The sequence below is a fragment of the Kryptolebias marmoratus genome, linkage group LG1 (genome assembly GCF_001649575.2).
Source record: "Kryptolebias marmoratus isolate JLee-2015 linkage group LG1, ASM164957v2, whole genome shotgun sequence".
NCBI lineage: Eukaryota > Metazoa > Chordata > Actinopteri > Cyprinodontiformes > Rivulidae > Kryptolebias > Kryptolebias marmoratus.
The window spans coordinates 23,492,093-23,518,730 of NC_051430.1; the positions used below are offsets into that span (position 1 = coordinate 23,492,093).

A 26,638-nucleotide genomic window follows, 5' to 3' on the forward strand; every position below is an offset into this window, starting at 1 on the left:
GAAGATAAATGCGGAAATAAAACTTGTAGGACTTCGCCCTCGGTCGCTGCTGTCACTTTCAGTGCTGCCGGTGTTGTCACTGTGTCTGTGTTACCCCGAAACATCTTACAGATATGTCTCTGTTGTTCGAGGGGAGAGTCGTGCTCGTTACTGGCGCTGGAGGAGGTAACCTTAAAGTTTACCGTCCGGTCAGTGCAGTTAGCTAACATGACGTTAGCTTCAAGATGCTAACGTTGCTAAGTTTCTTGTTTTTTTAATGGTGATTAGTAAGAAAAGTTACAAAAGCTGCGTGTGCACCGATCGATTATTTCTTCCACAATTCTCTAGCTTATTCCTGTTTGTTAATTTAGATATTTTGCTGATTGCTATCACAGTCAACAGACCTGCACGACTAAACAGCAGCAGGAAACCCTTGTTATGACTGATTAACTAATGTAGTTTGTGTTATTTTAACTAGTAAAAGATTGTTGTTCTCTTTAAAGCAACGATCGTGTCTCTAAGCTGAAATGTGTGTGAAAGGGCACACAGGAAAAACACAACAGTGGCTGCTGTTTTTAATGTTTTAATCTAAAAAAAGTTTATTCTCCTGTATTTTGTTCCACAGGGCTTGGCAGAGATTATGCACTGGCTTTCGCTGCAAGAGGAGCCTCTGTTGTTGGTAAATTATAATATTTAAAAAAAACAAATAAAATGTAAACCATAGTTTGTTGCATAAAAGTAAGCTCTGTGTAGTTTTAATCATTCTTTTAGTCTAATGCAAAGGTGGAAAATTTCACCCATGGTTCTATTTTTGTGTTTTGCCAGTTCTAAAGTCTTTTTAGTAATCTTAATATTCATATATTTTTAACCATAGTTTGATATTATTCACAGCATGTCCCTAAAAGCAACAGCAGTGATAACCATGTGTGGCGTGAAAGCTAAATTCGTGCAGGACGTCCTGTTAAAGCAAGCACTGACGAGTCAAAGGTGTCCTGCTTTGATTGACGCGGGGACTACATATATTACCTATTACAGACCAGTACTGGAAGAGGTGCTGATGTGTGTTTTATTTATTTATTTTTTAACTTCTCAACAACATGTTCAAGTCACACTAGACACGGCGACAGGAGTTTCTGGACTTGTGTTAACTCAGCTGGAGAAGTCCGACAAGCTGTCTCAAAATTTGTGTGTGTGCAGGTGTGGCATAAGAGATAAATTATACTTCAAAATGTATTAGAGATGTGTGTGTTTTTGCAGTGACTGCAACAGCAGTGATTATGTCTTATACTAGACATGCGCCAGTTTGCCATTACTGCTTCGACTGGTGCCTCCTTAACTTTTAACAGATATCAGCATTGCTTCAATTTTCTCTCAGGCTAATCTGAGAGTTGCATAATTTATTCAGTTGTTTGTAATCTTTGTCATCTTTTTGCAATAAAGTGAATGACCTCGGGGTAGATACAGCAGGAGGTGGAAGGAGTTCTGCAGCTGCTGATAAGGTGGTGCAAGAGATAAGAGCAAAGGGAGGCAAAGCTGTGGCAAACTACGGTGAGAAATTTGGACTTCTCTCTTTTTTTTTTTTTTTCTCCAGTCTTGTCAGTTTATCCAATGGCAGACTAAAAACCAGTATTGATTTCTTTCAGTCTGATGAATCTGTTAGTGAGTGGTGAAGAGAAACGAACCTTCTATTCTCTCCTTCATGTTTGTGTTTCTTATATATATGTGGGGAAAAAAAACATCATATTTTAAAGAATAAAACAAGGCTTTGGTCAGTGTGTTTTTCTTGTAAACTTGAATGTATCAATTTTGTTTGGAGGAATTTTTTATTTATTTTTTATTCACTATACAGCAAACGACTCAAAGCAATCAATAAAAATGTTACGGCCCACACTATCACTTTTAAAAAGATAAAAATTTAAGAATTGCAATGAAAGTTTTTGTTGTATGCGATACAAGTTGGTCATGCGCCTCTCTCCCTCACTGATAGATTTTTGTAAAACTAACTTGCATGCTGTTCGATCAGGTTCTACAGTCCTCCAAGTTTAGATGGCCTTTCATGCAGTGAGGTTTTTATTTTATAATTTTTGCACATACAGATTCTGTAGAAGATGGAGAAAAGCTGATCCAAACAGCTCTGGATTCATTTGGAAGAATTGGTGTGTACACTTAATGAATGAAAAATTTGTAGTCATCACTTGTGGTTATATGTGGTGATTTACAATATTTTTTTTCTTTCAGATATTGTTGTAAACAATGCTGGGTAAGTTATTTCATAGCAATTCAATTTCTTCGGTAATAAGTACATTATGTTGTTACAACATCTGCTCTTAGAGAGACGGAGTGGAGTGAGTCACTGTGATTGTGTCAGAGGTTACCTTAAATTTGACCTTGCAGACAAAAAAATAAAAAAATTTCTGTCTTTTTTTTTTTATTTGTCCAGGATACTTCGTGACCGATCCTTTCCCAGGACCAGCGATTTGGACTGGGGTGAATAATCTACTTTGTTACATTCACTTTTCTCACATTAAGTCAAACTATCTATGGGTTGGTCAAAGATTATCTTTCTCATCTCCATGCTATAGATACAAGTAAAAATAAGTGTTTTTTTTTTTTTTTAATTTATTATTTTACCTGTAGCTTTGTATATACTTTACAGACAGATAAATTGGTTGGTACCCTTTCACAATAATAATAATAATAATAATAATAAAAATCGCATTATGTGACTGGAGCCAAAAGCTCAAATTTTGTCTCATCAGTCCCAGAAGCTTTGGGGGGTTGTTAACATGCATTTGGGTGAATTCCTATTTTTTTGTTTCTCTGTCAGTAGTGTTTCCCTCCTGGGACTTTTTCCATGGGGTCCATTATGAGTCAAAATGTCACCGATTATAGGATCAGAAAGTGACATACCTTGACCTTTTGAGTTTGGTTTGAATAGTTTTAGATAGTTTTCTCGGCTCTTTTTCTACCATCCACTGAACTGATCAACCTGGGGCTGCATTCCCTCTTACGTCCACATCCTGGGAGGTTGGCTACAGACCCATGAACCTAACAGTTTTTAATAATCTTGGCAGCTGTGGTCAGAGGAACATGAAGCTGCTTGGAGATGGTCTTGTAGCCTTTACATTTTAACATGGATATCTGTAATCTTCTTTCTAAGCTCCTCAGACACAACAATACCAAACTACCCGGTGGCTGTTTGTTCCTTTTTAAATAGATTGAATGGTTGATGGAAAACCTTACTTGAAGGCTGTGATACTAATTAAGGTCAAACACTTAACTTAAAACATGACTACAATGCAAAGATTAATCTGTCTATTTTAGCATATTTTTGTGAAATAAACAACAAATCATTTTTCACTTTTTTTTTTTTTTTTTTGGTTTATTCTATCAAATTCTAAAGGCATCCAGATATAAATTAGACAGTTGCTTTTACCTGAATCACTCAGAAATGTAGCATTGTATCAGTCAGCTTAAAGGATACCAACAGATTTATCTGCATCTGTACATACAGTAAAAACAAGTTGTTAATATTTATTGTCATTTCCAGACCTCATTCACAGAATTCACTTGAGAGGCTCTTTTATGGTGACTCGAGCTGCTTGGAACCACATGAGAAAACAAAAGTTTGGCAGGTAGGTACAGCTAACAACAACTAACATTGCATTTAAAAAAAATGAATCTAACAAAATGTGCTCTTTAAACTCTTATGTCATCTTGTTATAGCCTAGCATTTATAGGTTTAAAGTAGACTGATGTAGATATCAGGTGAAGCAGTGATTCCCAACCTTTTTCCTCAGAGCCCTCCTTGCACTGACAGATAAACTAACTTCCTCCATCTCCCCAGTTTGTGCATATACTCTTGCATAAGCAATGAAAGAATAATTATCTAATTTATCAATTATATATTGATGATATATTTCAAATAGTGTATATATAGGAAATAATAAAATGACGTCCATTTTTATCATGTTTACAGAGGATGTTTGAAGCAGTTAATTACAGGTTTTTGAACCTGAACATTTAAAATGTTCTGAACAGAATAATAACCTGAAAGTCAGTGTTTGGTAAGTCTGAGACCAACAACTCATCTTTTGACTGAAAGGTTTTTACGTTTTATTGTTTCTTGGAAAAGCTTCCGAGTCTGAATCTGCTTGGAAACAAGCGAGTTAATCACAGCTGAGGAATTTTGTCCTCTGTGATGGAAATTTAAACGTTAGCAAAAACGGTAATTGGTTTCCTCCTGAAGCATGTCGCAGATCTGTGTGAAGATGCACGCAGAGCCTCCGGACTGTTTCATCTGCCTGCTTGACATTTTTCTAACTTTGGTGCTTCAGTCTGAATTCGATAAGAATGTTAGTCACAAATATACAATTTTTTTATCTTTGTTCTGTAGTGTTTAAGCTTGATCTGTCTTAAGTTGAAAGTGTTTTGCTGTAAGGTGAGAAATCTTGTGGAAATTGACGCGGCAGTGATGATAAAGTAAATGCACTTTATATTGATCTTATTTTTAAGACGCCGTTTACTTATGTAAGATAAATGAAGACATCTCAGGCATCAAATGTTTTGGTATTTATTTAACTGCACTTAACTGGCCTCTCATTTACAGAACATTTTGGCTTCACTTGTGCATCTAATAACATTTTGTGGTACTGAACGACAATTAATGGCATTAATTACACCCGTTTTTATACTTTAATAATAAAAGTATATTCTGCAGTAAGACGTTTATTTACATTTGTATGTTTCGAGTTATAATTCTTATAACGAGGTCACATAAAGCTTTCTTTGCTCCTGAATTAATTTTGATAAGTTCCTCTTTATAAGTGCTCTACTTTAAATTAAAAAATTCTAACAGTTATAAACAACATTATGCAGAAAATTGTCAACTCAGGAGTAGCTTCTTATTAGGTATAATAAATATTTTAATAAATCAACATTTGAATACATAACTGTATACTTTGTTTTTTAACAGAGATGGAAAATAATTCTTTTAGATTTTGTTGGATGTGTGTGTGTGTGTGTGTGTGTGTGTGTGTGTATATATATTTAGCATTACTCATGCACACTCTTGAAATTCAATCTTTGTGTGCAGTCACCCCAAAGAAAGATTTATGGTGCATTTGAAAGAAAACACCATATCAGAAGAATAATAATAACAAAATAAAGAGGCGACATGTCATTGACCCAGCTCTCCTGGTCTCAGTGTTTAGAAATCTTTGAAGATATTTGTTGTCTGTCGCGGGTCCTTGATGCAACGTTCTGTCGTGCTGTTCTCTGTAAAAAACTCTAAGAGATGTGTCTGCGTGGTAAAACTTGATGGGCTGTAAATTCCTCGAGATAAACAACTTCACAACTTTAGTGCGCAAGAAGTTATTGACGTGAAAAACGATTTGTCATCGCCGGTCCCTTGGTGTTCTGAGCACCGTGTGAGCGCTGCTGTGTTATGGATCACCGCTTCCTTATGACCAGTGAGATGGCGATTTGCAGATGACTCCTGCAGTTAATGTGGCATTGATGCTTAACCTTATTACTTCTGCCTGAGATTTGTGTACTTCACTGCCAGCCTGTGCCTTTGATGTGCAAACATTTTCTTCTTCCTACACTAGGATTGCATAAGGCTGCAGTTTGAATAAACCCACTGTGCTCTGTATGTGTAAAGCAGTGGCAAGAGTTGATAGGTGTTCATTATGTGATTAAATGTCTAAATATGCACATCAGTGTGTGTCTGCACGGGCATGACAAGTGTGTACTTCTCTGTGAGACTGTGTGTGGGATGTCACAGCCTCCTTTTGACTCTGTAGTGATGCCTGTCACTTTGCATTAATGCCGACTGTGTTGGCTTTGGTTTTCTGTGGCCAGAATCATCATGACTGCTTCAGCTGCAGGCATCTACGGAAACTTCGGCCAGGCCAACTACAGCTCGGCCAAGCTGGGCCTGCTCGGGCTGGCTAACTCCTTGGCAGTCGAGGGGCAGAAGCACAACATTCACTGCAACACCATCGCTCCCGTTGCTGGGTCACGCCTCACAGAAACGGTCATGCCGCCAGGTAAGCCGACAGAGAAAGTTGGTCCGTTTTGCCGTGCGGGAGTTTCGTTTTCTCTCAGGTGCACATTTATTTGGTCCGGCTAAAACGGATAAATGGACTCCAAATGCGCTCTTTTTAGAACATCTGCAAGTTGAATGCACACAAAGTGTTCATTTGCAAAATTTACAGTTGACTCGTGAACTTGACATCTAATATTCATCGGCTGTGTTTTCTTTGCCATGATAACATCTTGCACCCTCTGACTAGTTTAAAAAATTTAGGCAGGCAGTTTTAGCCTTTTTATTTCACTGAAGGTTCTGGCTGCACTTCCAAATGTTCACAGAAATGTTAACATACATTTTGTATGTTAAAGTTTAAAGCATTGGATACGCACAGTGATCAATATAAAATAAAGCTCAGAGCAGCTCATACAAAGGATATATTTGTGTTACATGAAACCCAAACTTAGACAGCTTTTCAGTGAGGTTAAAAAGTGGATTTCTTCTTTTTTTCTCTCTCTCTCTCTCTCGTCTTGCCTCCTGTGTTTTGATCTAATAAAGACTGGGCCAGCTACCAAACCCGGTGTTTTGCAAATGTTAGTGGTTCATGCTCAGTGACTACAGCTCTGTTGATAGGGGGGGAATTAAGTGACAAACTAGAGGAATGGTTTTGTTTCCATGCCGTGCCTGTCTGCAGGAGCATCTGTCACGCTGTGCTGTGCCAACTGTCACAGGATGGCCTCACCTTGGTAAATGACTTGGTTCCATATGTTCGTGTTCACTGACTCAGACTTTTCTGAAAGACAAAGAACAAAACTCATCATGCTAAAAGAAGAAGGGGAAAAAAGGGGAGAATGCAGTGAAGCAGAATGGCTTTTTTTCTTACCACCAGGGTACAGATATTTTAAGCTCTCATGTGGTGTGTGGAGATAAATATTTAATGATTTAAAGAGGGATTAAAAAAAATTGTTGCTTTAATACTTTTCTGACTTTATTCCAGCATTTGTTTTAAGTTTAATGACAATTCATTAGTTAGTTATTTTTGGCTCTTCCTCTTTTCGATCAGCTGTGAAGGTTTTTCGTCCAAAGACACCCAGATTTTGTTCCGAATACTTCAGGATGCTTTCAGAGCTCAATTTTTCACATCAGATTAAGCACTCAGGCAGATATGTGGCCTTTAATATCTGCTGTGAAGTGATCAAATCTATTTTTGATAAGTGTCACAGTCATTTTATCATGTGCATTACTTAACCAGCAGACACTCTTCACACAAAAATTTAAAATGGAGATTTTTATTTATTTATTTATTTATTTTCCTGGCTGGTTGTGTTTAAAAATGATTCGAGAATTAACAGCAGCTTGTATTCTGTGTTGGCTCTGAATCAGGAGTACAAATACTTGTTTATATTACACATTTTGAAAATATTCATGGAACAAGTCATTTTAATAATGCACCAATGAAGTCATGGAAGTCTTTTCATTGTAGCGCAGGAAGAATGATGGTGCAGTGCAATAAAAACATACCATATGTCTGTTTTTGTTTAGACCTTGTGGCGTCCCTGAAGCCTGAGTATGTTTCTCCTTTGGTCGTCTGGCTCTGTCATGAACAATGCCAAGAGAATGGAGGACTATTTGAGGTAAGCAGGGAAATGACAGCTTCCTCCTGATTTTACTCCTAACTTTGTACGTTATTATTGTCAACAATAAAAACAAAAAAATCGACACGCGTTCGGTTTTTATCAAATAGCCGTCCTTCTTTAACGTCGGTGTGTGGTTGCCCGTCTTTACGTTCCGTCTCCTTTCAGGTTGGTGCAGGCTGGATCGCTAAATGTGAGTACAATGTGGCTTTCCCATGGAAACGTCTGTCTGTGTTTTGTAATATTCATCAGCCAGCCCCCGGCTCCTTCGTACTGTATGTGTGGGATTTTCACCGAGCGCTGACCCTCCCACCCCCTCTTTATTTTGTGTGTGTGTGTGTGTCCATGTGCGCAGTGCGCTGGGAGCGTACTCAGGGCAGCATTGTGAGACAGAAGAACAAACCGATGACTCCCGAGGCTGTTCGAGACCAGTGGGACAAAATCTGTGACTTCACAAACTCTGTCAAACCTTCGAATGTACAAGGTCAGTGAAACAAAGCCACAGTCATGTTCTCTTTGGTGCACGTTTACATTTACCGGTAACGTATCCACTCCTACAGGTAAACCCCATGCCATTTAGTAGTTTTCAAGCCTATATTTTCTGTATTTAGAAGACTGAGACACACAATGTACGATTTAAATTATGAATCATTTCATGCTTTGTTTTTAGTAGCCATTCATTTATTCATTGCTTACAAGTACTCATACATTGTTAGCTTATACAGAATACGTAGCGACACCATCTGAGTTTTGGTATTAGGGGAAAGAAACTGGGTTCTATAAAGCAAGAAGTTTGTCATGTTGGGAAAAGAGGTTTTTATCAATATTTTAGACATTGACAGTGCTTGTCTTGTTTACTTCTCTAACTCTACAATCTTTGAAAAAGAAATATAAAAAAATTGTTTTTTAAAAAAGGGAGTTCAAACAGAAAATCTACAGGTTGTGTCATTGAGTTCAGGTTCCCCACGAATGGCCTTTTACTAGTAATCTTTGAAATTCAGCAAAAGCTACAAATCTTTTATTTATCTCAATCAATCATTGAATTGTGAAATTTTTCTCTTAAATCAACAACTCAACCAAAACAGTTCTGTGCAATCAAAACATCAACCCATAAAAGTTCATACTCTAATATGAATAAAATGAAAAGTGCATGATTGTAGCATTTATGCAAAACATAATGAATAAAAGTGTTATAAGTTGGAATTTGAAGTTTTGAAAGCTGTACTCAAATCAAGCTTCGAAAAGAAGCATTTGCAAGTTTGAGTCCTACTTTATTTTAATAAGAGTTATGAAGGCAGCTCCAGACATGAGAAGCTGCCACCTGAAAAGAAGCAATCACCTTCGTTTTTTGTGCCTCACGTTAGAACAGCAGAGTGTGCTTTTTAAACCTCAGTGCTGTAACGTGGACCAAATTGGAGAGGAAGATACTTTATTGTCCCCAAGGAGGTATTAGACTTTATTTCTACTCTGTTTCATCTGCTGACTCATGATGATGCAAAACTTTAGGTAAGCCAGTCCATTAAGGAGCTTAACAACAAGCTGTTTAAAAAACAACAAAAAAAAAGAGGTATTTGATCAGACTTCCTTGTTCCTGTTAGAAAACGAGCGGCCAGGTTTTTTTTTGTTTCACTGACAATGAGGAAACTGCTGCACCGACATGCAAAGAATCACAAACATCGAGCCGAGAAGTAATAAAGAGCACGGAAATCTTTGAAGCCTGTGAAAGAGGGATGAGCTTTAATCTAGTCGAAGGCTGGTTTCAGGTGGTTGTATAACTTTAACAAATATATTACAAACCGTTTTTTGGACAATAAAGCACTGCTGCACTGTGAGCAGGGTCTCAGATTTGGATTTCACCCGGGGACTTTCTGCGTTGAGTTTTTCCACTGAATGCTTGAGTTTTCCGTTTGCTGGCGTTAACCGGCGACTCTAAATCGACCTTAGCAGTATATGTCTGTGTGCACGATTGTCCTGTGTTTCTGAGTATTTTTTTTTTTGTTATTTATTTATTTTTGGTCATAAACTTCATAAGAAATATGGAGGAGAGGAGAGCTGGAGATGGCTTCGACCCAGCAGCAGTGAGGTTGTTTTCCAATCAGAGAATCAGCGGTTGAATCTCCAGACAACGAATCTCTGGGCAAAACTCTGAACCTCCACTCATCGGTGTATGAGTGAGAATAAAACAAAAGTACTGAATATGAAGTGCAAAATATCTATACATAGCTCCCACAAATCTTGTCTGGAAGGCCTTTTATAAAATCGCTGCATGTAAATTAAAAAAAATCTTCAACTTCTCTTTGGGGAAAACAAAATACATTGAATTGTTGACATGATTCTAACTAAAGTCAGCATTTTCTTTCTAAATCCAAATTCCAGCATTCCTGACAGTTTATAAAGAGCTAGAAAATGTAATTTACTGTAAGTAAAATAAACTCTGGATTCATTAACTGTTTTGTTGTTGTTGTTTTGGAATCACCTTTTGAGTAAGCTGCGTAGCAAAGAAATGCCCTTTTTAAAATAAGACGTCGAGTGCTTTTTATGATCACCTTACCTATAACTGCAGGAAATTTGGAAACTGCTAAGAGTGCGGCTCAAACCGTGTTCAAAATCAAGCAAATGAGCTGGAGAGAAGCCGAGGGTGAACATGATGTCGAACAAAAGCGGAACGTTCCCCGAAGTTCTGACGCAAACGAGAGGGCTGCGAGCGTTGATTATTATGTCTCTCCACCTCCTCTGCCCTCTGTACTCTCAGATGGAAGTTGGGAGGGAGGGTGGCGATGTAAACGTTGACTGAACGGGGGTGGCTTTCCCCACGGGGCGCTTGCTGGTCTCATTAGCATGACTTTGTTGTTCCCCTCCCTCATTTGTAGCTTAATGCGGAGACTTGTTGCTGCCTCTGTTCGGTAAGCGCTTGCCTCTGATTGATGATAATGAGGAGCTGCGGTCTTCTCGATCTGACTCAGATTCTGCTTCTCGGATCCCTCAACTGGTTTCTTTTGTTCATGCGTAGGTATTTAAATCTGCTTCTGCAGCTGATATATTTAGACTCATTTCAGAAAACATACTGAGGACTCTGTGCTTTACGTATGGAACAACTGGCCTTTTAAATAGAGAACTAGTTGTACTTTTGTTTTGTTTTTCATAATGCATCTTTATCCGCTTAATTAAATTTGACACATTTAAATTTAATTAAATCAAATGGAGTAAAAGTTCTTAAATCCATATGTAGGGTTTTGAGTAATTTTAGTTGCACGAGTTAATAATTTTCCCAATAAAACTCCTCCATCAGTAAAACGCGACATGTATTTGACTCTGTTTGCTGCTTTGGTTTCAGATGAAACCTTCCACATACTTGATGACTCATGAAAGGGTTTTGGTGTGATTGCAGTTTGATTTGAGTCACTTTAATCACAGCAAGAATGGTTACTAAAGCTTAGCTAATTGTTTCGGTCTAATATCAGACCATGCAATTTAATCACAACAATTAGTCTTTAATGAGAGACATGCACTCAGGTCATTAGTTAATATTAAATATGTTTGGCTGTTACTCCCTCAGAGGGATATGTTTACTTGATTTATTAGCAAGAGCTAATTGAGAAGACTAGGCTATAAAGTTAGATTATTTGCAGCTGAATTATAACATATATAGTCATACTTGTTGTTCACTGCTAGCTAAACATAGGAGCTAATTATCATTTTATGTCTAAGATGATAAATTTCCATGTTGTACTAGATGGCAAAAAAAAAAGTTAGGTTGCAGATAATTACCAGGATAATTATAGCTGTCTAACACAATTAATTAAACCATGCATAATGGATGGTTTTGAAGTAAATTAAAGTGTTGAGGGGTGGGGATTTTTGTATAGTTTCACAAAAATGTCTGCTCTCCTGCATTTCAAAGATACCTGATGTGTGACGGTACGCAGAGAACCATTTCATGTGTTCTGTTGTACTTCCCTTCGTCTTTGTGCAGAGTCCATGGGGTTTGTTATAAATGTGCTGTCTCGAGTGGAGGACGGAGAAGCCGGTGCAAATCTAACAGCAGCTCCAACCTCTGCAGCGTCAGAATCGAAGATGAATCCTGTGAGTAGAAACACAACAACTGCTGTTTTTTTTTTTTCTTTAACGTCAACTGACAGGCTGTTTGTACGAAGCTCTCGACGTGTTCGAAGTCTTTAGGGTTATTTTCACTATCCCTGCTCTACTTGTCATTGTGAGGAAATATGTTTGTGGCAAATAGTAAGCTTTTGGAAAACATTTACATTAGCTGCTGGAAAAAACTAAGTTTTAACCTGATGATTTCTGCTGCTCAGTTCTTCAGGTTAAAGATCAGCTGTGTTGCATGTAGTGACATCTAGTAACTCAAAATGAAAGTCGCAAACCTTTTTAAGGCCTCGAGTTCTTATTTTTCTAGTGTGCATCTCCATCTCCCTTCTTATTTTACCTCTGATCTTTAAAGGGGTAGTTCAGATCTTTTTAAGTGGGGGTTCTTTAGAGAGGTTTGAACAGTTAATATCTTAGCTGTTCAAGATGGCTTTTTGAATGACATCAATTTGGAGAAACTGTTTGGAGTGAAATTCTGGCCAGATTTATGAGCCAACGGCTAGTCTGAACAGGGCTGAGACCAGCCTGTTGCCATCCTAAAACATCTCAAATCTCAAAAAAATCTAGTTGTCCACCATTTTATGAACTTTTACATCAGTTGGTATTGCATTACATTTTTAATTCTAGCAGGTTTTGGGTTATTCTCTAAGCTGCATCAGAAGTACTACAGCAAGCTGCTGCTGATTGTGTTTGCAAATAACCACAGTTGTATCTAAATATCTGTTCAATGTAAAATTGATCGTGGTGTAAAGGTTTATAAAATAGTGTTTGCATGAACCACTATGAAGTTTTTGAGATTGGAATTGTTTTTAAAAGGGCAACAACCCACTTTGACAAGTTAATAGAGTTTAAGCACGGCTAAGACCAATGTGGTCAGATTTAATCTCCATACCTTCAAACTAAGATCCTTCAAAGGGCTATCTGCATCAGGTAAGATATTATTAGTTCATAAGCTTTCCACAGAACCTCACTGCAGAACATCTAAGGTATCCCTGTAATAAAATCGGTCTAAACAAACTGCATGTAACGTGTTAATTCCACATTGTAAAATCAGTTTAAAACATTAATATATACATTGATGGAAACACCTGTAATTGTAAACAGTATGATGATGCAGTTGTTCAGGCTGCTCATGTCTAGATCTATTATTATGTGCCCCCAAAAGAAATTAGGTCAGCTGACTACCTGAATATGCGTATATTGAGGTGATATTACATAATAAATATTATTAGCATCAAAAAGTTTCAACTTCCCTGATCTGACAGACACATTCCAATATGACAGTGTCAGGAATCATCAAGCTGAAATTGAAAAGGAGTTGTTCAGAAAGCATGAGGCCTGATTTTCACACTTGAGTTGGCAACCACAGACCTCGGCCCCATTGAGAATGTTTTTTTGGGCGGGGGGTGCTGAAAAGGACCTCGGAGAGATGTCATTGCAGGTGTGGATTAAAATTAATGTTGCGAGCGTACAGAAGCTTGTCAGAAAGATGGGGAGATGAGATGGTGAATACATGCTTCAGTCGAAACTAAAGGTGGTCTTATCTGATCCAGACATCCTCAGTTGTCTGACTGAGAAAGAAATAACATTTTCTGGAGTGGCAGCTCGAAATGGTTCACATAAACATACTGTAGAAATTATTGTTCCATATTGGTGACTTTTTGTATGCATGCTGCAGATATTTGAACATGCGTATATGCAGTTTCATGAGCACAAGGAAAACTGCATACAGATCACCAGAACAGTACTTGTGTAATAACTTCAAGTATGATCTTACAAGGTCGTATTCGGAGGAGCTGCTACTCGGCAAGAGGTCTCCAGTGGATATTGTAACTTTTTAATTTTGCATGCTTGCGTTCCACAAAATATCTGGAACATTTCAAGACTACAAAACATGTTTAAAAAATGGCTTCACTGTTACTTATCCCCTCCAAAGTCATTCTTCATTTATTCCTCTTCAGTTTAAGGACACGGGAAAAACCAGCACACAGCAACTTGGACAAACTTGGTTTACTTGAATCATGTTTTATGAGTCACTAAAAGTGCGGGGTGGTGTATTTCTCTGCAGCAACACTGGCGTTCGCCTCCTATTTTTCCTGCATTCTGGATGTGTTCAGGCCTCGCTGTTCGGCCAGCGGGAACGCAGACAACAGGAAGTATAACTTCTGAAAGTGCACAGCTGTAAACTCTCCGGCTGTTTCAAACATAGCGTCTCATGAATCTTTAACAACCCTGCGCAGTATTAAGTCGGGGACGGCGATAACCTCCTTAGCGCAGCTCCAACGACATGCAGAGGACCTTTGATGTCTCCTGTAAATACAGAAACCCGACACCCCAGACAAGTGCCTGCTCACATTAGCTTTTTTTAAAATGTGGCGCACAAAAGATGCTGGCACACGGGAGAGCAGCAGCGGCGACTCGCTCGGTAGGTGTTCCTCCACTTTGCTGCGCTTCCCGTCTCTGAAAAACAGAGCGAACTGATGACAGCTCGCATATTGCTCAGTCGCTTCAATAAAACATTGTGCCACCAGTAAAATCACACCACATGAAATGATCATCCACAAAGACAGCAGCAATATTATATTTTATTAAGCTTCCTGGTATTATGCAATTGTCAGTTCACATTTCTGAGTGAAACAACTCAAATGAATAACCTCTATTCTTCTTGCTGTGTGGAAATCCAGTAAATCTTTGGGAATTGTTCAACAATTGTCGTCATATCGTTAACGTTAAAGAGCCCAAACTAATTGACGTCTAATGTTCAGCGCATCGCGGAGGCTGCGGGAAACATTTACTAGAACTAAAATGCGACGTTTTTAATGTCCGTGTAAGAAATCGTCATTTTATACGCAGTGAGGCATCGACAGCACTCGGCTGTCTTGGTTCAGAGATGCCATGAAACGGTTTTTAAAACGATGTACACTCTGGTTTCTGTGTCCTCTCCAGTGTGTGTTTGAGTGTTAGTGTTGTCTGCTTGGGATTTGGAACGGAGTCACACTGTAGCCTCAAGACAAACATCACCACTGTGTCCTCACTGAACTGCAGATCTGTGTAGTCACACACACACACACACACACACACACACACACACACACACACACACACACACTCTGTCTGTCGCATTTTTATCTTTGTCCTTGTGGTGCAACTTTAGTTAATCCATGCTGTGCCTCTGCTGTGCTTGTATTTATTTACAGTCTCCAACTGCACAACTGTGTAACGGGGCTAAATGCTTTATTATGTTAAGAGTTTAAAGAAGGAGACAGAGGAAGTAACAAGGGTTATATGTTTCGCAAGAGGCGGCGTGATAATTATAGGCTGCAGTTTCCAAGCTGTTGTATTATTTAGAAATGTTTCCCTTTCAGAACGGAGCGCTTTAAAATATTGGAGATGTGTTTTCGTGCGATGGTGTTCCACAGCTCAACAAGCCGCTAACGCTCGTTAACTCTCCAATAACTACAACAACATTAGGCTAATCACTTTAGACAGGTCTGTGATGAAAATGAATTGTTTTTAATGTCAGCTTATGACATTTTGACAATAATAATAATAACACGGGTCTCTTGAAAATGTGACAACCGTTTCAACGAGACTAACCTGTATAAATGTTGGAAATGAATAAAGGCGTGCAGCAATACAAACCTGTAAAATCAGTTCTAGATTTATATATTTGAAAGAAATGATTTAATGCTCAAATGTATTAATTGGCAGGCAGGCAAACTGACCAAGAAATACTGGGAGCCTTTTTAAAGGTTAGATAAGTTACCTGATTACTTTTCTAACAGTTCAGAACTTTTAATTGGGTTTAATAAGGAAATTATAATTATAATTTAAAAATACAAAGTTGTATGCTGAATCGTAGATAAGGAAAGAGATATTTAACTGAATTTTTGTGATTTCTCTGCAAGTGAGTTGCAGAATAAAGATGTATGATGGTCAGACTTCAGTCTTATGAGAAGCAATGATATAAACGCGTACCAAGAACTGCCTCTTAGAAAGAGTCTGTTTAGTTTCTAGTCTAATTTCTATTTTTTTCTTTTTCCTCTGATTCTCTCAAAAGGTAGAGGCCTTAATCTGTGTGAACAAATGAGAACATATAACATGAAAACTCAAAGGATTGTGCGAATGGCCCTGAAAGCACCGCATTTCCCACATCTGCATTTTATTGCAGTTTTGATTAAAAGTCGGCCTTCGGAGGCCAGGCTTTCTGGTGATTTCTACCCAGCTGAGAGGTGATATTATGCAGAGTGTGAATCGCAGCACTCTGCCAAGCAGGGATTGTTTCAGACTGAAGCTCTGTGATCATTTGTACGACAAATCAGCAGCTGCAGGAACACTGAGACTATAATGTTGGCACAGAGAATGATAACACTATACTTTGCTTTTAGTAGGTAATTTCACCGATTTAATAACTCTAATTGGCATAATTGAGTTGCTGAAATTCCTTTACGGCTTTATTTGAATCATCCACTTTATAAGGTTATTACTGATATTTGTCATATCAACTTTCCAACGTGCTCTGTAGTACTGCGTCTGATCGTGACAGGAAAATAATTAACATTTCTCATTTATTTAGCACTATAACAGGACAGCGAGGGCTTTTCTGCAGCTGTGGAGATTTAAAGTAACATAAGTGGTTTTCATAATCATTACTTGAAATCACATTTGGATTGTTTTGATTAGGTGCAAATTTCAAGAACTTGATGCCAACACATCAAATGTTTGATTCGTCATTTCTTTCTGGAAAAGGGATATTTTAGTGAGCTTCCAGTGTCCTGAAATATAATTTCTTAATAAAGTCAGGCACAAAAATCACCATTAAAACGAGTGACAGGTGAAAGGAATGGGTTGATGTGCCACTGAGCTGGCAGCAGAATGACTCAAAGGACTAAATCTGTGTGTGTGTGTGTGTGTGTGTGTGTGTGTGTGTGTGTGTGAGAGAGAGAGATGGAAATTCACTGCTCTAATTCACAGCATTGTTGTCTCTCAGGTGATTTTCCTGTTCTGTCTTTGTTGGGTCAGTATAAAGAACCAGCTGAAAGGACTGTAGGATTATTTTTTTTAATTGTTTTGGCACCAAAAATCGCATTCGTATGTTTTTATTTTATTTTAGTGCAGTTTATTTTTAGGAGTCGTAATGAAAAGTTAAAGCTTTTCCAACAGAAAAGATTAAATACCGAGACTGATGACCGATGTAAAACTTTTACACTTCAGCAAAACGCTTCACCTTATTGATCTCTGAAAGGCATCTGTGACACTGTGTCGTTAACAGTTAATTATTGTTCTGTTCAGGAGCTCCCGCCCGGTTTCAGCCAGCCCGTTAACACGAATCCAGCTTCGCTCAGTTCCTGGCTCTCCCGCGCCGGCTGCTTGTCAAAATTAAAGGCCTGTTTTTCAAATTGTGCTGATGGCTCAGAAAGCTCGCCTGCTCTGACCCTGGAGTGCTTTTCTGAACTGCTGATGTATTTATTTATGTATTAAAAATCCTAACTTTCCAAGATCACTTTCAGGTCTGCTGAAAATCCCAGCATGGACCAAATCCATGACCGTGTCAGCTTTAGGATGAGAACATTTTGGTGGCCATCTTCCTTCCTGGAACACATATTTTTGGCTTTTTAAAATTTGCTTTCCATTAATCTGTCTTTAAAACTATTTCAGAGTTGGAACATCTTTTTAAAGCAGTAGTCAGGTGTCGGGTGCAGGTTGTAAATATTTCATACCTGATGTTAAACCTTTTAATATAAGCGGCTCACGGCAAAATCTACATTGTTTACAGTTGGATACACGGGGTGGAAGTCTCCCAGTGTAATGGTATCTTTACTGCAGAATTTAGTCTTTATGTTCCTCTCGACACGTCTTTCCTGTTTAATTGCAGTGGAAGGATGGCAGCAAAAGAGGGAAATTTGCTCTAAACCCACAGTAATTTGTTTTAATTGCATTTTAATGAGGTATGAGGGCTGTGTTCTGAGTGTTTGCCACTGAAAGCAGTTTTTTTTTAAAAGACGTCTCTAGTAAGAAAAGAAATGCTTGACTTTGGTTTATCATTTTTAGCTTTAAAAAGCAAAGTAACAATAGTGTCTGTTGGTTTAATAAATTCACCCAAACTGTAAGTGTTTTTATCTAGTCTTTTATCAAGCTTTGAAAAACACCACTTTTAATTTCCAATTTTCTCTTTTTTGTTTCGGCCTTTTCTTCTCCCAGACTGTGGCTATGGAGCATAAGATGCCACCAGGTGTGTTCACTTACGACCACGTCCAGTGTATCCTCTACGCTCTGGGGGTCGGCATGTCCACCAAAGACCCGGACCATCTTAGGTGGGCGTCTTCACGTGTCTGTGTTAGCTGGCAACTTCCTCGAATTCGAATCCAAATCCCGCTCCGCTCATTACTTCGTACACTGACCTGCACGGAGAACAAACACTGACTCACATGCCTGCGTGGCCATCTGTGCTGTTATTTTATTTATTTTTTTTCCTTGGCGCTTCGCTTCATCTGTGCGCGTGCTGTTTCACAGTTCACTAACGCTCCTGTATTAATGTAGGTTCCTGTATGAGGGCCATCCGGATTTCAGCTGCCTCCCAACATTCGGGGTCATTCCTGCACATTTAGCCGTAATGGGTGGAGAGCTGATCTCAATCCCTGGAATTGATCTAGACTACACACAGGTTAGGAAACCGCCATGTTATCTAAAACGTCTGCTTTGTGTGTGAGTGTGTATGACTTTTGTAATTGTTGTTTCAAAATTTGGATCGTTTGAAGTATTTCATCAATCTTGCACACAATATTAATACTAATAGTACCTCCATTATTCATTCTAATGAGGCCGTATGACTGTTGAGAGGATATATCGTAGCTGTTGTCTTGTTTTTTGTGCCAGGTTTTGCATGGAGAGCAGTATCTGGAGCTTTACAAACCTCTGCCAACTTCAGGTATTTCCCCCTGATATTACACTGCTTATTGTATGTAAGGGTTTAATATAAGCTTCACATTATAGATGAAATAAAGGTCAGCTTGTCCTTTTTTTTTTTTTTTTTTTTTTAATGGGTCAGAATGCAAAGTGAATCATTTTGTTGCTTTATGTGTTGGCAAGTCATCTGTTCTACTTTGTTTCTACCCTTAAAGTGCTTACAATGAGCACAAAATCATCCACAATGGCCCGTTGAGCAGTGGAAGGAAGTTCTGATTATTTAACATTTTCTTTTACATTATCCGTTTGGCCGGTCTCCCAGGTCTGCAAGCTGTTGAGCGATGTTGCTTACTACAGTAGAAAGGAAGCCAGCAGGGGCAGGGTGACACTTTGGGTGGCGATCCTGTGGATGTTACCTCGTCATTAAGCCTTGTTAGTAACGGTGAGGTGTCCCTGATGTTAAAGGCTTTTTCAGCAGGCACCCTGCCGTACTGCAAAAAGGGTTAAAGAATGGTTTAAAGGAGACTAGATGCCCAAGTTGACTGGGCCTCCAGGTTTTCCAGATGTCAGTTTTATTGATCAACTTTGGGAGGTGCTGAACAAATGCAGGTGCCACCTCAAAAACGTTATATTTGAGTCGTCATTTGCCAACAGTTTGTTTAGAACCCAGGAGGTTATTGGACAACACTTGGTGCCTTTTTTTTAATATATTATTTCAGGAATTTCTGGTAACAACTTGTAGGAACTTATAAAAAAAAGTTTTAAACTTGTAGCTTTGTTTTTGTATTTCAAACAAAGCTTTAAGCGTGCTGTGACACGTATCAGAATTTTAAATTCCCAAAGGGACTAAAGAAACCTTTCAGATATTTTAGACTTTAAGAAGGTTATGAACAAATAATCTTACCTGTTGTATACACACTAAAAACTGCTGGGTTATTTTAATAACTCTGGGTTAAAGCTGTTGGGTCATAGGTTGGGTTATTTTGATCAAATATTGGCTCAAAACGTTTGACCCAGTTTGTTAGATTGAAGATGAGCCATGACATTCTTCAGTCGGCCATTTTATACCAGAAGTTGAACAAATTGGACCTGACGGACCTCTGCTTTAGGATGTAGTGAGTAACCATAAAATGGTTAAAAACCAAACAAACTGTAGGCTGTTTAACCTGGTTGGCCTTGGTAATAACATTAATTTGCACTAGACAGTGAGTTTTTGTTTATTTTAAACTAACTATTTCACATTATATAGTTAAAAATGTTTTGATATTCCTGCTACAGCTAGCTGCTGCTGCTATTTGAACTTGCTAATAAACATAAGTCTATGTAAATATCCATGTAGAAATATCGACTGCTATGTAAAGGTTTGTAAAACCGTATTAAAGGTTTTTTTTTTGTTGTTGTTTGTTTGTTTTTTTTGAGATGACAACAATCCACTTCTGTCATTGAGTAATTTTGCAACAGTCTGGCCAAAATATGTACAACAAGAAGTGAAAAGATTTCTGGAAGTGTGTGTGTGTGTGTGTGTCTTTAATGAAACTGTGGTAAAATCAATGTTCAGGTACCCTTACCACTGAGCGCAGCGTCGTAGACGTGTTGGACAAAGGATCCGGAGCAGTCCTCATTTTTGAAGGTGAGTGTCTTCGCCTCTTTAGAGAGCACAGATTTCATCATACAGGACACAGTATTTATTCCATATTCATTTGTTTTCATCAGTTTAATGTGCTCCCCCCCGAGAGAGTTGCCTCCCAGGCTGAATTGATGAAAAGCAATTTGAAGATTGTGTCTGCAGGGACTGAAATAATGGACTATGAACGACTCGTATTTTGTTTGATAATCCCACAGAAATGGATGCTATTCGAACCACTTTGATCTATAATTAATCCAACTGCAACCAAAATAATGTGGGACCTGAAGTTTTCTACTAGTTTATAGGAATTTCCTGAACTTCGCTCGCACTAAACCTGTCAGATCAGGGTGAAGGGGGAACGATCGCAGTATAAATATTAGTTTGGTTTGACTTAATTATGTAAAACAATCTGATTAGTTGATCCAACTCTTGATTACAGATTTCCATAACTGCAGCATTTGCTTTGTGTTCCAGGGAAGACCTACAGCGGCGACGAGCTGGTGTGTTATAACCAGTTCACGGTGTTTGTGGTCGGAGCCGGAGGCTTTGGAGGAAAGAGAAACTCCGATAAGGCCAAAGTACGTTTGTTTTTTTATGTCTGAATTAACACTAATGGTAAAAAGTTGTCATTGTGATGTACGCAAAATAAGCTTCTGCAGCCAAAAACATTAATTACTGGAATATTGGTTTTGGTACAAAAAAATGATGTAATGACAGACGGTCTGTGCGACCAGCCGGCCTCAGGACCTAAAATGGAAAATTCCTGACACAGATTTTTTTTTTTTTATTTGTAGCTCTCTACGTCAGCCCTGCTGAGTAGTTTTCCACACCTGCTGTGGTTCCGTGACGCCAGCTTTGTTTCCTAAAGCTCACCTTGTTCTACATTTACCAAAGTCATTTTAAAAGCAAAGTACCAGAGTAAAAAAAAAAAAAGGCACTGGAGAAGAGCAAAATCTGATGTAGCAGATTTTATTCTGCGTTGGTTTACACAAACTCTAGGTGAAACCTCGCCTACGTCCTGAAAAATAAAAGCTTACTTCCTCTCCCCAAAACGACCAGCATGGTGTAAATATTTAGAGTATTCTTTAAAGGAAGATGGATTATTTTTAACATTCTGAGGTTCTCAGGTTTACCTCCTGCTGGCCTCGCAGGTGGAGGAGCACTTGGCCGTGTTAAGGGAGGTTTGACGAAGTTACTGTACGTTCCTTCGGGCTTTTTGACTTTTGACACAACAAGATCTTGTTACATCGAGTCAAAACCAAACCAAATGTTCCAACAGAGCTGCCTGGAGTCTCGACCTCTAAAATTAGTTGGAACTTTATGAAACAGGAAATATGGAAAAGACTCCTCAAACACCTGAAATCGAGCAAGAGAAACCTTTTAAGTTTCCAAACGCCTAAAAGGTGTTAAAGTGGCCTGTTTACCACCTTATTAAATTAAAAATGGTTAATATTTTTTCCAAAGCCCTTGTCAGTTTCAACATTTGTCATGTTTTTCTGTACTTCACATTAAATAAAGAAGTTTAGACAATTTACGTTCAGTTTTTATTTACATTTTACACACAAGCCATTTGTAGCATTTTGTAAATGCTGCATAATATTTAACTTTTTTTGTCTTGTTTTAATTTCCCCCAGGCTCCTCTGCCGCCTCCTAAGCGCGCACCAGATGCTGTGGTGATTGAATCCACCACGAGAGACCAAGTGAGTCTCTCCGTGTGGGTTTTTGATGCAGAATAAATCAGCTGAAGTTGTGGCGTAAGGGTGGAAATAGAACATATTGTTTGGTTTTTTTTAAATTATTTTATTTTATTTCCCTCTCTGAAATAATCCTAAAGTTTGAGACAAAATGTGAACATGTAGCAGAAGAGAAGGAGACCGGATGATGCTGCAGAAAGTGTCAGCGAGGGGAATAAGAGGCTAAATCCCCAAAGCAGTTTTAAACGGCTGCAGCTGTATCACTTCAAAGACGTTCTTATTTTAGGTGTTTCTGTGATCTGTTAATTTTATCACACGTCTGAGTAGGAGAAGTTCAGGCCTTTATGAATTAGATATAAGTCTAAACAATGTCGGCTCCCCTGCGGTTACAGGCCGCCTTGTATCGTCTGAGCGGAGACTGGAACCCTCTTCATATAGACCCCAGCTTTGCCGCCATGGGAAGTAAGAGTCTACACATCTATCACTTCTAACAGGCTGTAATTTGTTATTTTCTTTTAGTCAAATGAAGTGTTTTCATCTCATTTATACTTGAACGTGCTGCACTTAAAAATGCTCTTTGGTCAGCCTTTAAGGTTCCCATCCTGCACGGCTTGTGCTCGTTCGGCTTCGCTGCGAGACACGTCCTCAAGCACTACGCTAACAACGACCCGTCCAGATTCAAGGCCATAAAGGTGAAGCTGACCCCGTGGCCTCACCGCTCAGCCAGGAACGGATTTACTTTAACATGTTTGTTTTAAACCTCACTACAAACTGTTTCCTCCTGTTTTCTGTCACAAATAAGCTGCTCTAAGGCGGCATTTCAGCTTTCTTATGAAAACTGTTATATTTTTGTCTACTAATTTTGAAATTTCTGAGGAAATGGGGTGGAACAAGCAAGCTAATGAGGCATTTTATCTCAGTGTATAAAACACAGAAACATAAACTGATGATCAGGTTGAAGCCAACTATTTAAAACAAATCCGTCTGTGTGAGGATCTGAAGAATTCATCTTTTTACACAAAACAAAAATGAGCAACATCTAAGACCGTAAAATCAACAACAACAACAACAAAAATACAAACCTGTGCCAAGTTAAATGTTCTAAAATAACCCGTTCTTGTTCTTGTTCAGGTCCGCTTTGCAAAGCCGGTGTTACCGGGTCAGTCGCTGCAGACTGAGATGTGGAAGGAGGGCAACAGAATCCACGTCCAGTGCAAAGTGAGGCTCATTTAGGAGCAGCTAGGATTACAGCCATCACTGTGGATCTGCAGTCTGAGCTGCCCGCTGGGATCCGAAGTGTTTGTTTCTTTATTTCCACGTGTCGTACGGATCAGATCTCGTTTCTTCCACGCAGGTGAAAGAGACGGGGGACGTCGCTCTGTCTGGGGCCTACGTGGATTTACATCCTGCATCGGAAGCTTCTCCAGAAGTTCTCCACAAAGTTCCCCAGGTATGAACATGGAAAAGGTTTTTTTCTTTTGGTAACGTACTGGCCTTCACTGGTTGTTGTTTAACAGATTATTCTGTTAAAATGGGAAATGTTTCCTCCTCAACACACCTCGTCAGTCGTGTAGTTCCTCAAGGATACGTGTTGGTGACAATTTGATTCAGTCAGCAGACTTCCCATCGGTTATATTGTCTGCAAATGGAACTACTTTTTCACATCTTTGTGAAAATGACAGATTTAAATGCTCTAGAATCCAGATGAACCCACATCTGTCGTACCATCTGATACTGCTCATTCATGGTTGCATGATTTGGTGTTCTTTAAAATATGAAAAACGTCTCTTTCCTGTGTTCTAAATCCAGATCGCTTAAATCTGTGAGCTTCTTTCAGCTGCTGCCCATTCTCGGTTGGTTAGTTAGTTAGTGAGGGGGATTACATCGTTTCTCCTCGGCTGCAGGGAGGAGGTCTTCAGAGCGAGCTGGTGTTCGCAGAGATCGGGCGTCGAATCAAAGACTTGGGCTCGGAGTTGGTGAAGAAGGTGAACGGCGTGTTCAGCTGGGAGATCACAAAGGATGGCGAGAAGGCCGCACAGTGGAGTGAGTTCACGATTAACGCACAGGAATTTGTTTTAGCAGCATGACTTCAGAAAATAGTTCACCTTTAACCGTTTTTATTGTGTTTTTAAACGTGCTGCTGGGATACTGAGAATGGGAGAAAAAAACCTTGTGATAAAAGCAGAACAAACCTTTTTGCTCCTCCTAACATTTATTCTGTGAAAGAGACTAAAAGACCCTCAGTGAGGTCAGATTTTAATAAAATGGTCATTAAAAAAAGTAAGTTTGTCTGATTTTCAGACTCTTTAAAGACCCGTGTGACTAATCTGCTCAACATGAGCCAAAAAAAAAAAATACAGTTGAGTCAATAATTTGTAGTTAAAGCTGAAGGTTTAACTTTTCTTCATTTTTATTTTGTTTCTAGTTTTACCAAATGCTAAAAAATAGTGTTTGAGAGAACTTTCCAAGCTTTTAATTAAACCCTCGGGTTTCAGAAGCTTTTTTAAAATCAGAACTTTAAGGTTGAAAGATCAGATTTAATGTTGAATTGTTTTTGCAGCCTCTTTTTAATCCTGGTTCAGCAGCCATTTTTAGGTCGTCTTAATGTCACGTTAGAGGTTGTAATTTCCTGGAAAACCCGGTTCAGGACTCCTCCTGCACCCAGGGGGCTAAAAGGCTAATTTGGCAACCAATTAGCTGCTTTTACTGCATTTCAAAGTTCAGCAGAGATGAAGCAGAATGATCAGTTGTGTCTGAGGTCACTGGATCTGAGCAGTCAGAGCCGGATGGGCCTTTCTGGGTCGGCTTAGAACTCTCAGGATTGGGTTTTTACAGAAAAAAACCTTTGAATTAGTAGAGATAATTAGGCATTTCAGTGTTATTATTCTGCAAACTGTTGCATTATAAACTGTATTCAGCACTGAAGTTGAGTTGATTTAGGTTTTTTCCTGATAAAACCAAACCTCTGACTTGTAGGGACTGAGTCCAGGAAGCCTTGATGGAGGAAAGTGGAGCTTTTTTCTGCGTTTATGAATAATTTCATCTTCTGTCGCCCCTTTTTTTCCTCCCATCTCCTGCCGTTTTCCTGCAGCCATTGATCTGAAGAACGGCAGCGGTTCTCTGCACAAAGGGCCGTACAGCGGGAAGGTGGATCTGACCTTCACTGTGTCGGACGAAGACTTCATGGACGTGGTGACGGGGAAACTCATGCCTCAGAAGGTAAACACACCGCCGCTGGCTTCACGGTTGCCTTTCAAGCTTTCAACTGAAGCTGCTTGCGAAGGAATATTTAGAGTCCCGCCATCTTGATGCGAAATCACTTCCTGTACATTCTGACGACAGGGAGGCACCCCTTCGAGCCGTAATGTCCTTCCTTGATCTCGCGGCGTCGGATAAAATATAGAAGCGGCGATCCCGGAGCGAGCTCAGAAAAGCACTCGGCGCAGATAATCAATCGGCTCTACTTGTTATGTCTGTAGCGTCCCATCTGTCAGTGGGAGTGGCCATCACTGTGCAGAATTTATATGCTTCCAGGAGTGCCTGGTATTGATCTGAGACCCGTGTGTGTGCTCTTTAGTAAGACAGTCTGGGTGCTGAAGATCCCTCTTTTCCAGTCTCTGATGATGAAAGGAGCAGCTGGGGGGAGATTAGTTGATGGAGTTGAAATGGAAGCCGCTAACTGTCGTCCTGGGTCATCACAACCCTGTCCTGTGATTGATTTTCAGCTGAAGACAACAAAGAACGCCATCAGAGGTTTAGTTAATGCAGTAAAGGGATCGGCTCAGGACTAGCTGCTCTGAGACCACCTGGAACCTCAGTCCCCCCCTCCACCTGTTTCACTTTTTGTATCAACCAACCTCTGTGTGTGTTACTGGGGAAGAAAAGTGACTCGTGTGTCTTTGTTTTAATTAGGCATTCTTTAGTGGGAAGCTGAAGGCTAAAGGTAACATCATGCTGAGTCAGAAACTGGAGGTCATCCTGAAGGATCACGCCAAGCTGTGAGCTCCTCTGCCAGCCAATCGGAGGGCTCCAGGAACTCACCGCCGTACCAACCCTGCCCTACTTCTCGCCGTCTGATCCGCGCGCAGCGATGCGCTCTGCCTCTCGTGGGACGTTCGTAACAGTCACCCACCGAGATGAGCAACACTTCAAGGTTGAATCTTCTCTCATAAATTCAGCTCCGCTGTCGACAAAAGACTCCAAAGAGTCTCAGATAGAAGATGAAAGGAGTCATTTTTGTCACATAGTTGTCTGTCTGCGTCAGAAAAACCACTACTTTAGACATTTCAAAGGTTTGACTAACCACAGGTTTTTAAATAATAATTTGTCCTGAACGAAGTAAGAGACGATAACTGAACTAGTTTCTAATCTCTGCCTTAATTGGCTGATCTGTTATGTTTTAGTAACTACTTAACCAGTCTGTTTCATCGATATGTTTCTGTAATCACTGAAAATGATTTAAATGAATTTTGTGCAACTGTACCATGATTACCATTTTAATAAAATAATAAATTAAAAGACCGGTTTGTTTGTTGTTTTCAGAGCCAGAGTGATGTTCAGGTGTTGTAACATCTTTTTTATTTTTTAAATCTTAAACATGAAGCGTCTGTAAAAGAATTTACTTTCTAAAATGTTTTAGCTCCTGTTTAAAGTATTTATTGAA

General features: G+C 39.2%; 1 protein-coding gene across 1 annotated transcript; it reads left to right on the top strand.

Moving 5' to 3' along the window:
* On the top strand, positions 1–26,505 carry hsd17b4 (hydroxysteroid (17-beta) dehydrogenase 4). Its single transcript, XM_017412304.3, has 25 exons — positions 1–165; positions 605–658; positions 1,420–1,527; positions 2,076–2,135; positions 2,218–2,239; positions 2,420–2,466; positions 3,530–3,614; positions 5,842–6,029; positions 7,553–7,644; positions 7,813–7,837; positions 8,000–8,128; positions 11,618–11,727; positions 17,950–18,062; positions 18,289–18,412; positions 18,625–18,676; positions 20,213–20,284; positions 20,756–20,859; positions 21,916–21,981; positions 22,368–22,437; positions 22,561–22,667; positions 23,107–23,193; positions 23,330–23,425; positions 23,880–24,018; positions 25,067–25,194; positions 25,888–26,505. The coding sequence occupies exons 1-25, from the start codon at positions 114–116 to the stop codon at positions 25,975–25,977; spliced, it is 2,220 nt and encodes a 739-aa protein (XP_017267793.1). The 5' UTR covers positions 1–113; the 3' UTR covers positions 25,978–26,505.
* The last annotated feature ends 133 nt before the right edge of the window (positions 26,506–26,638 follow it).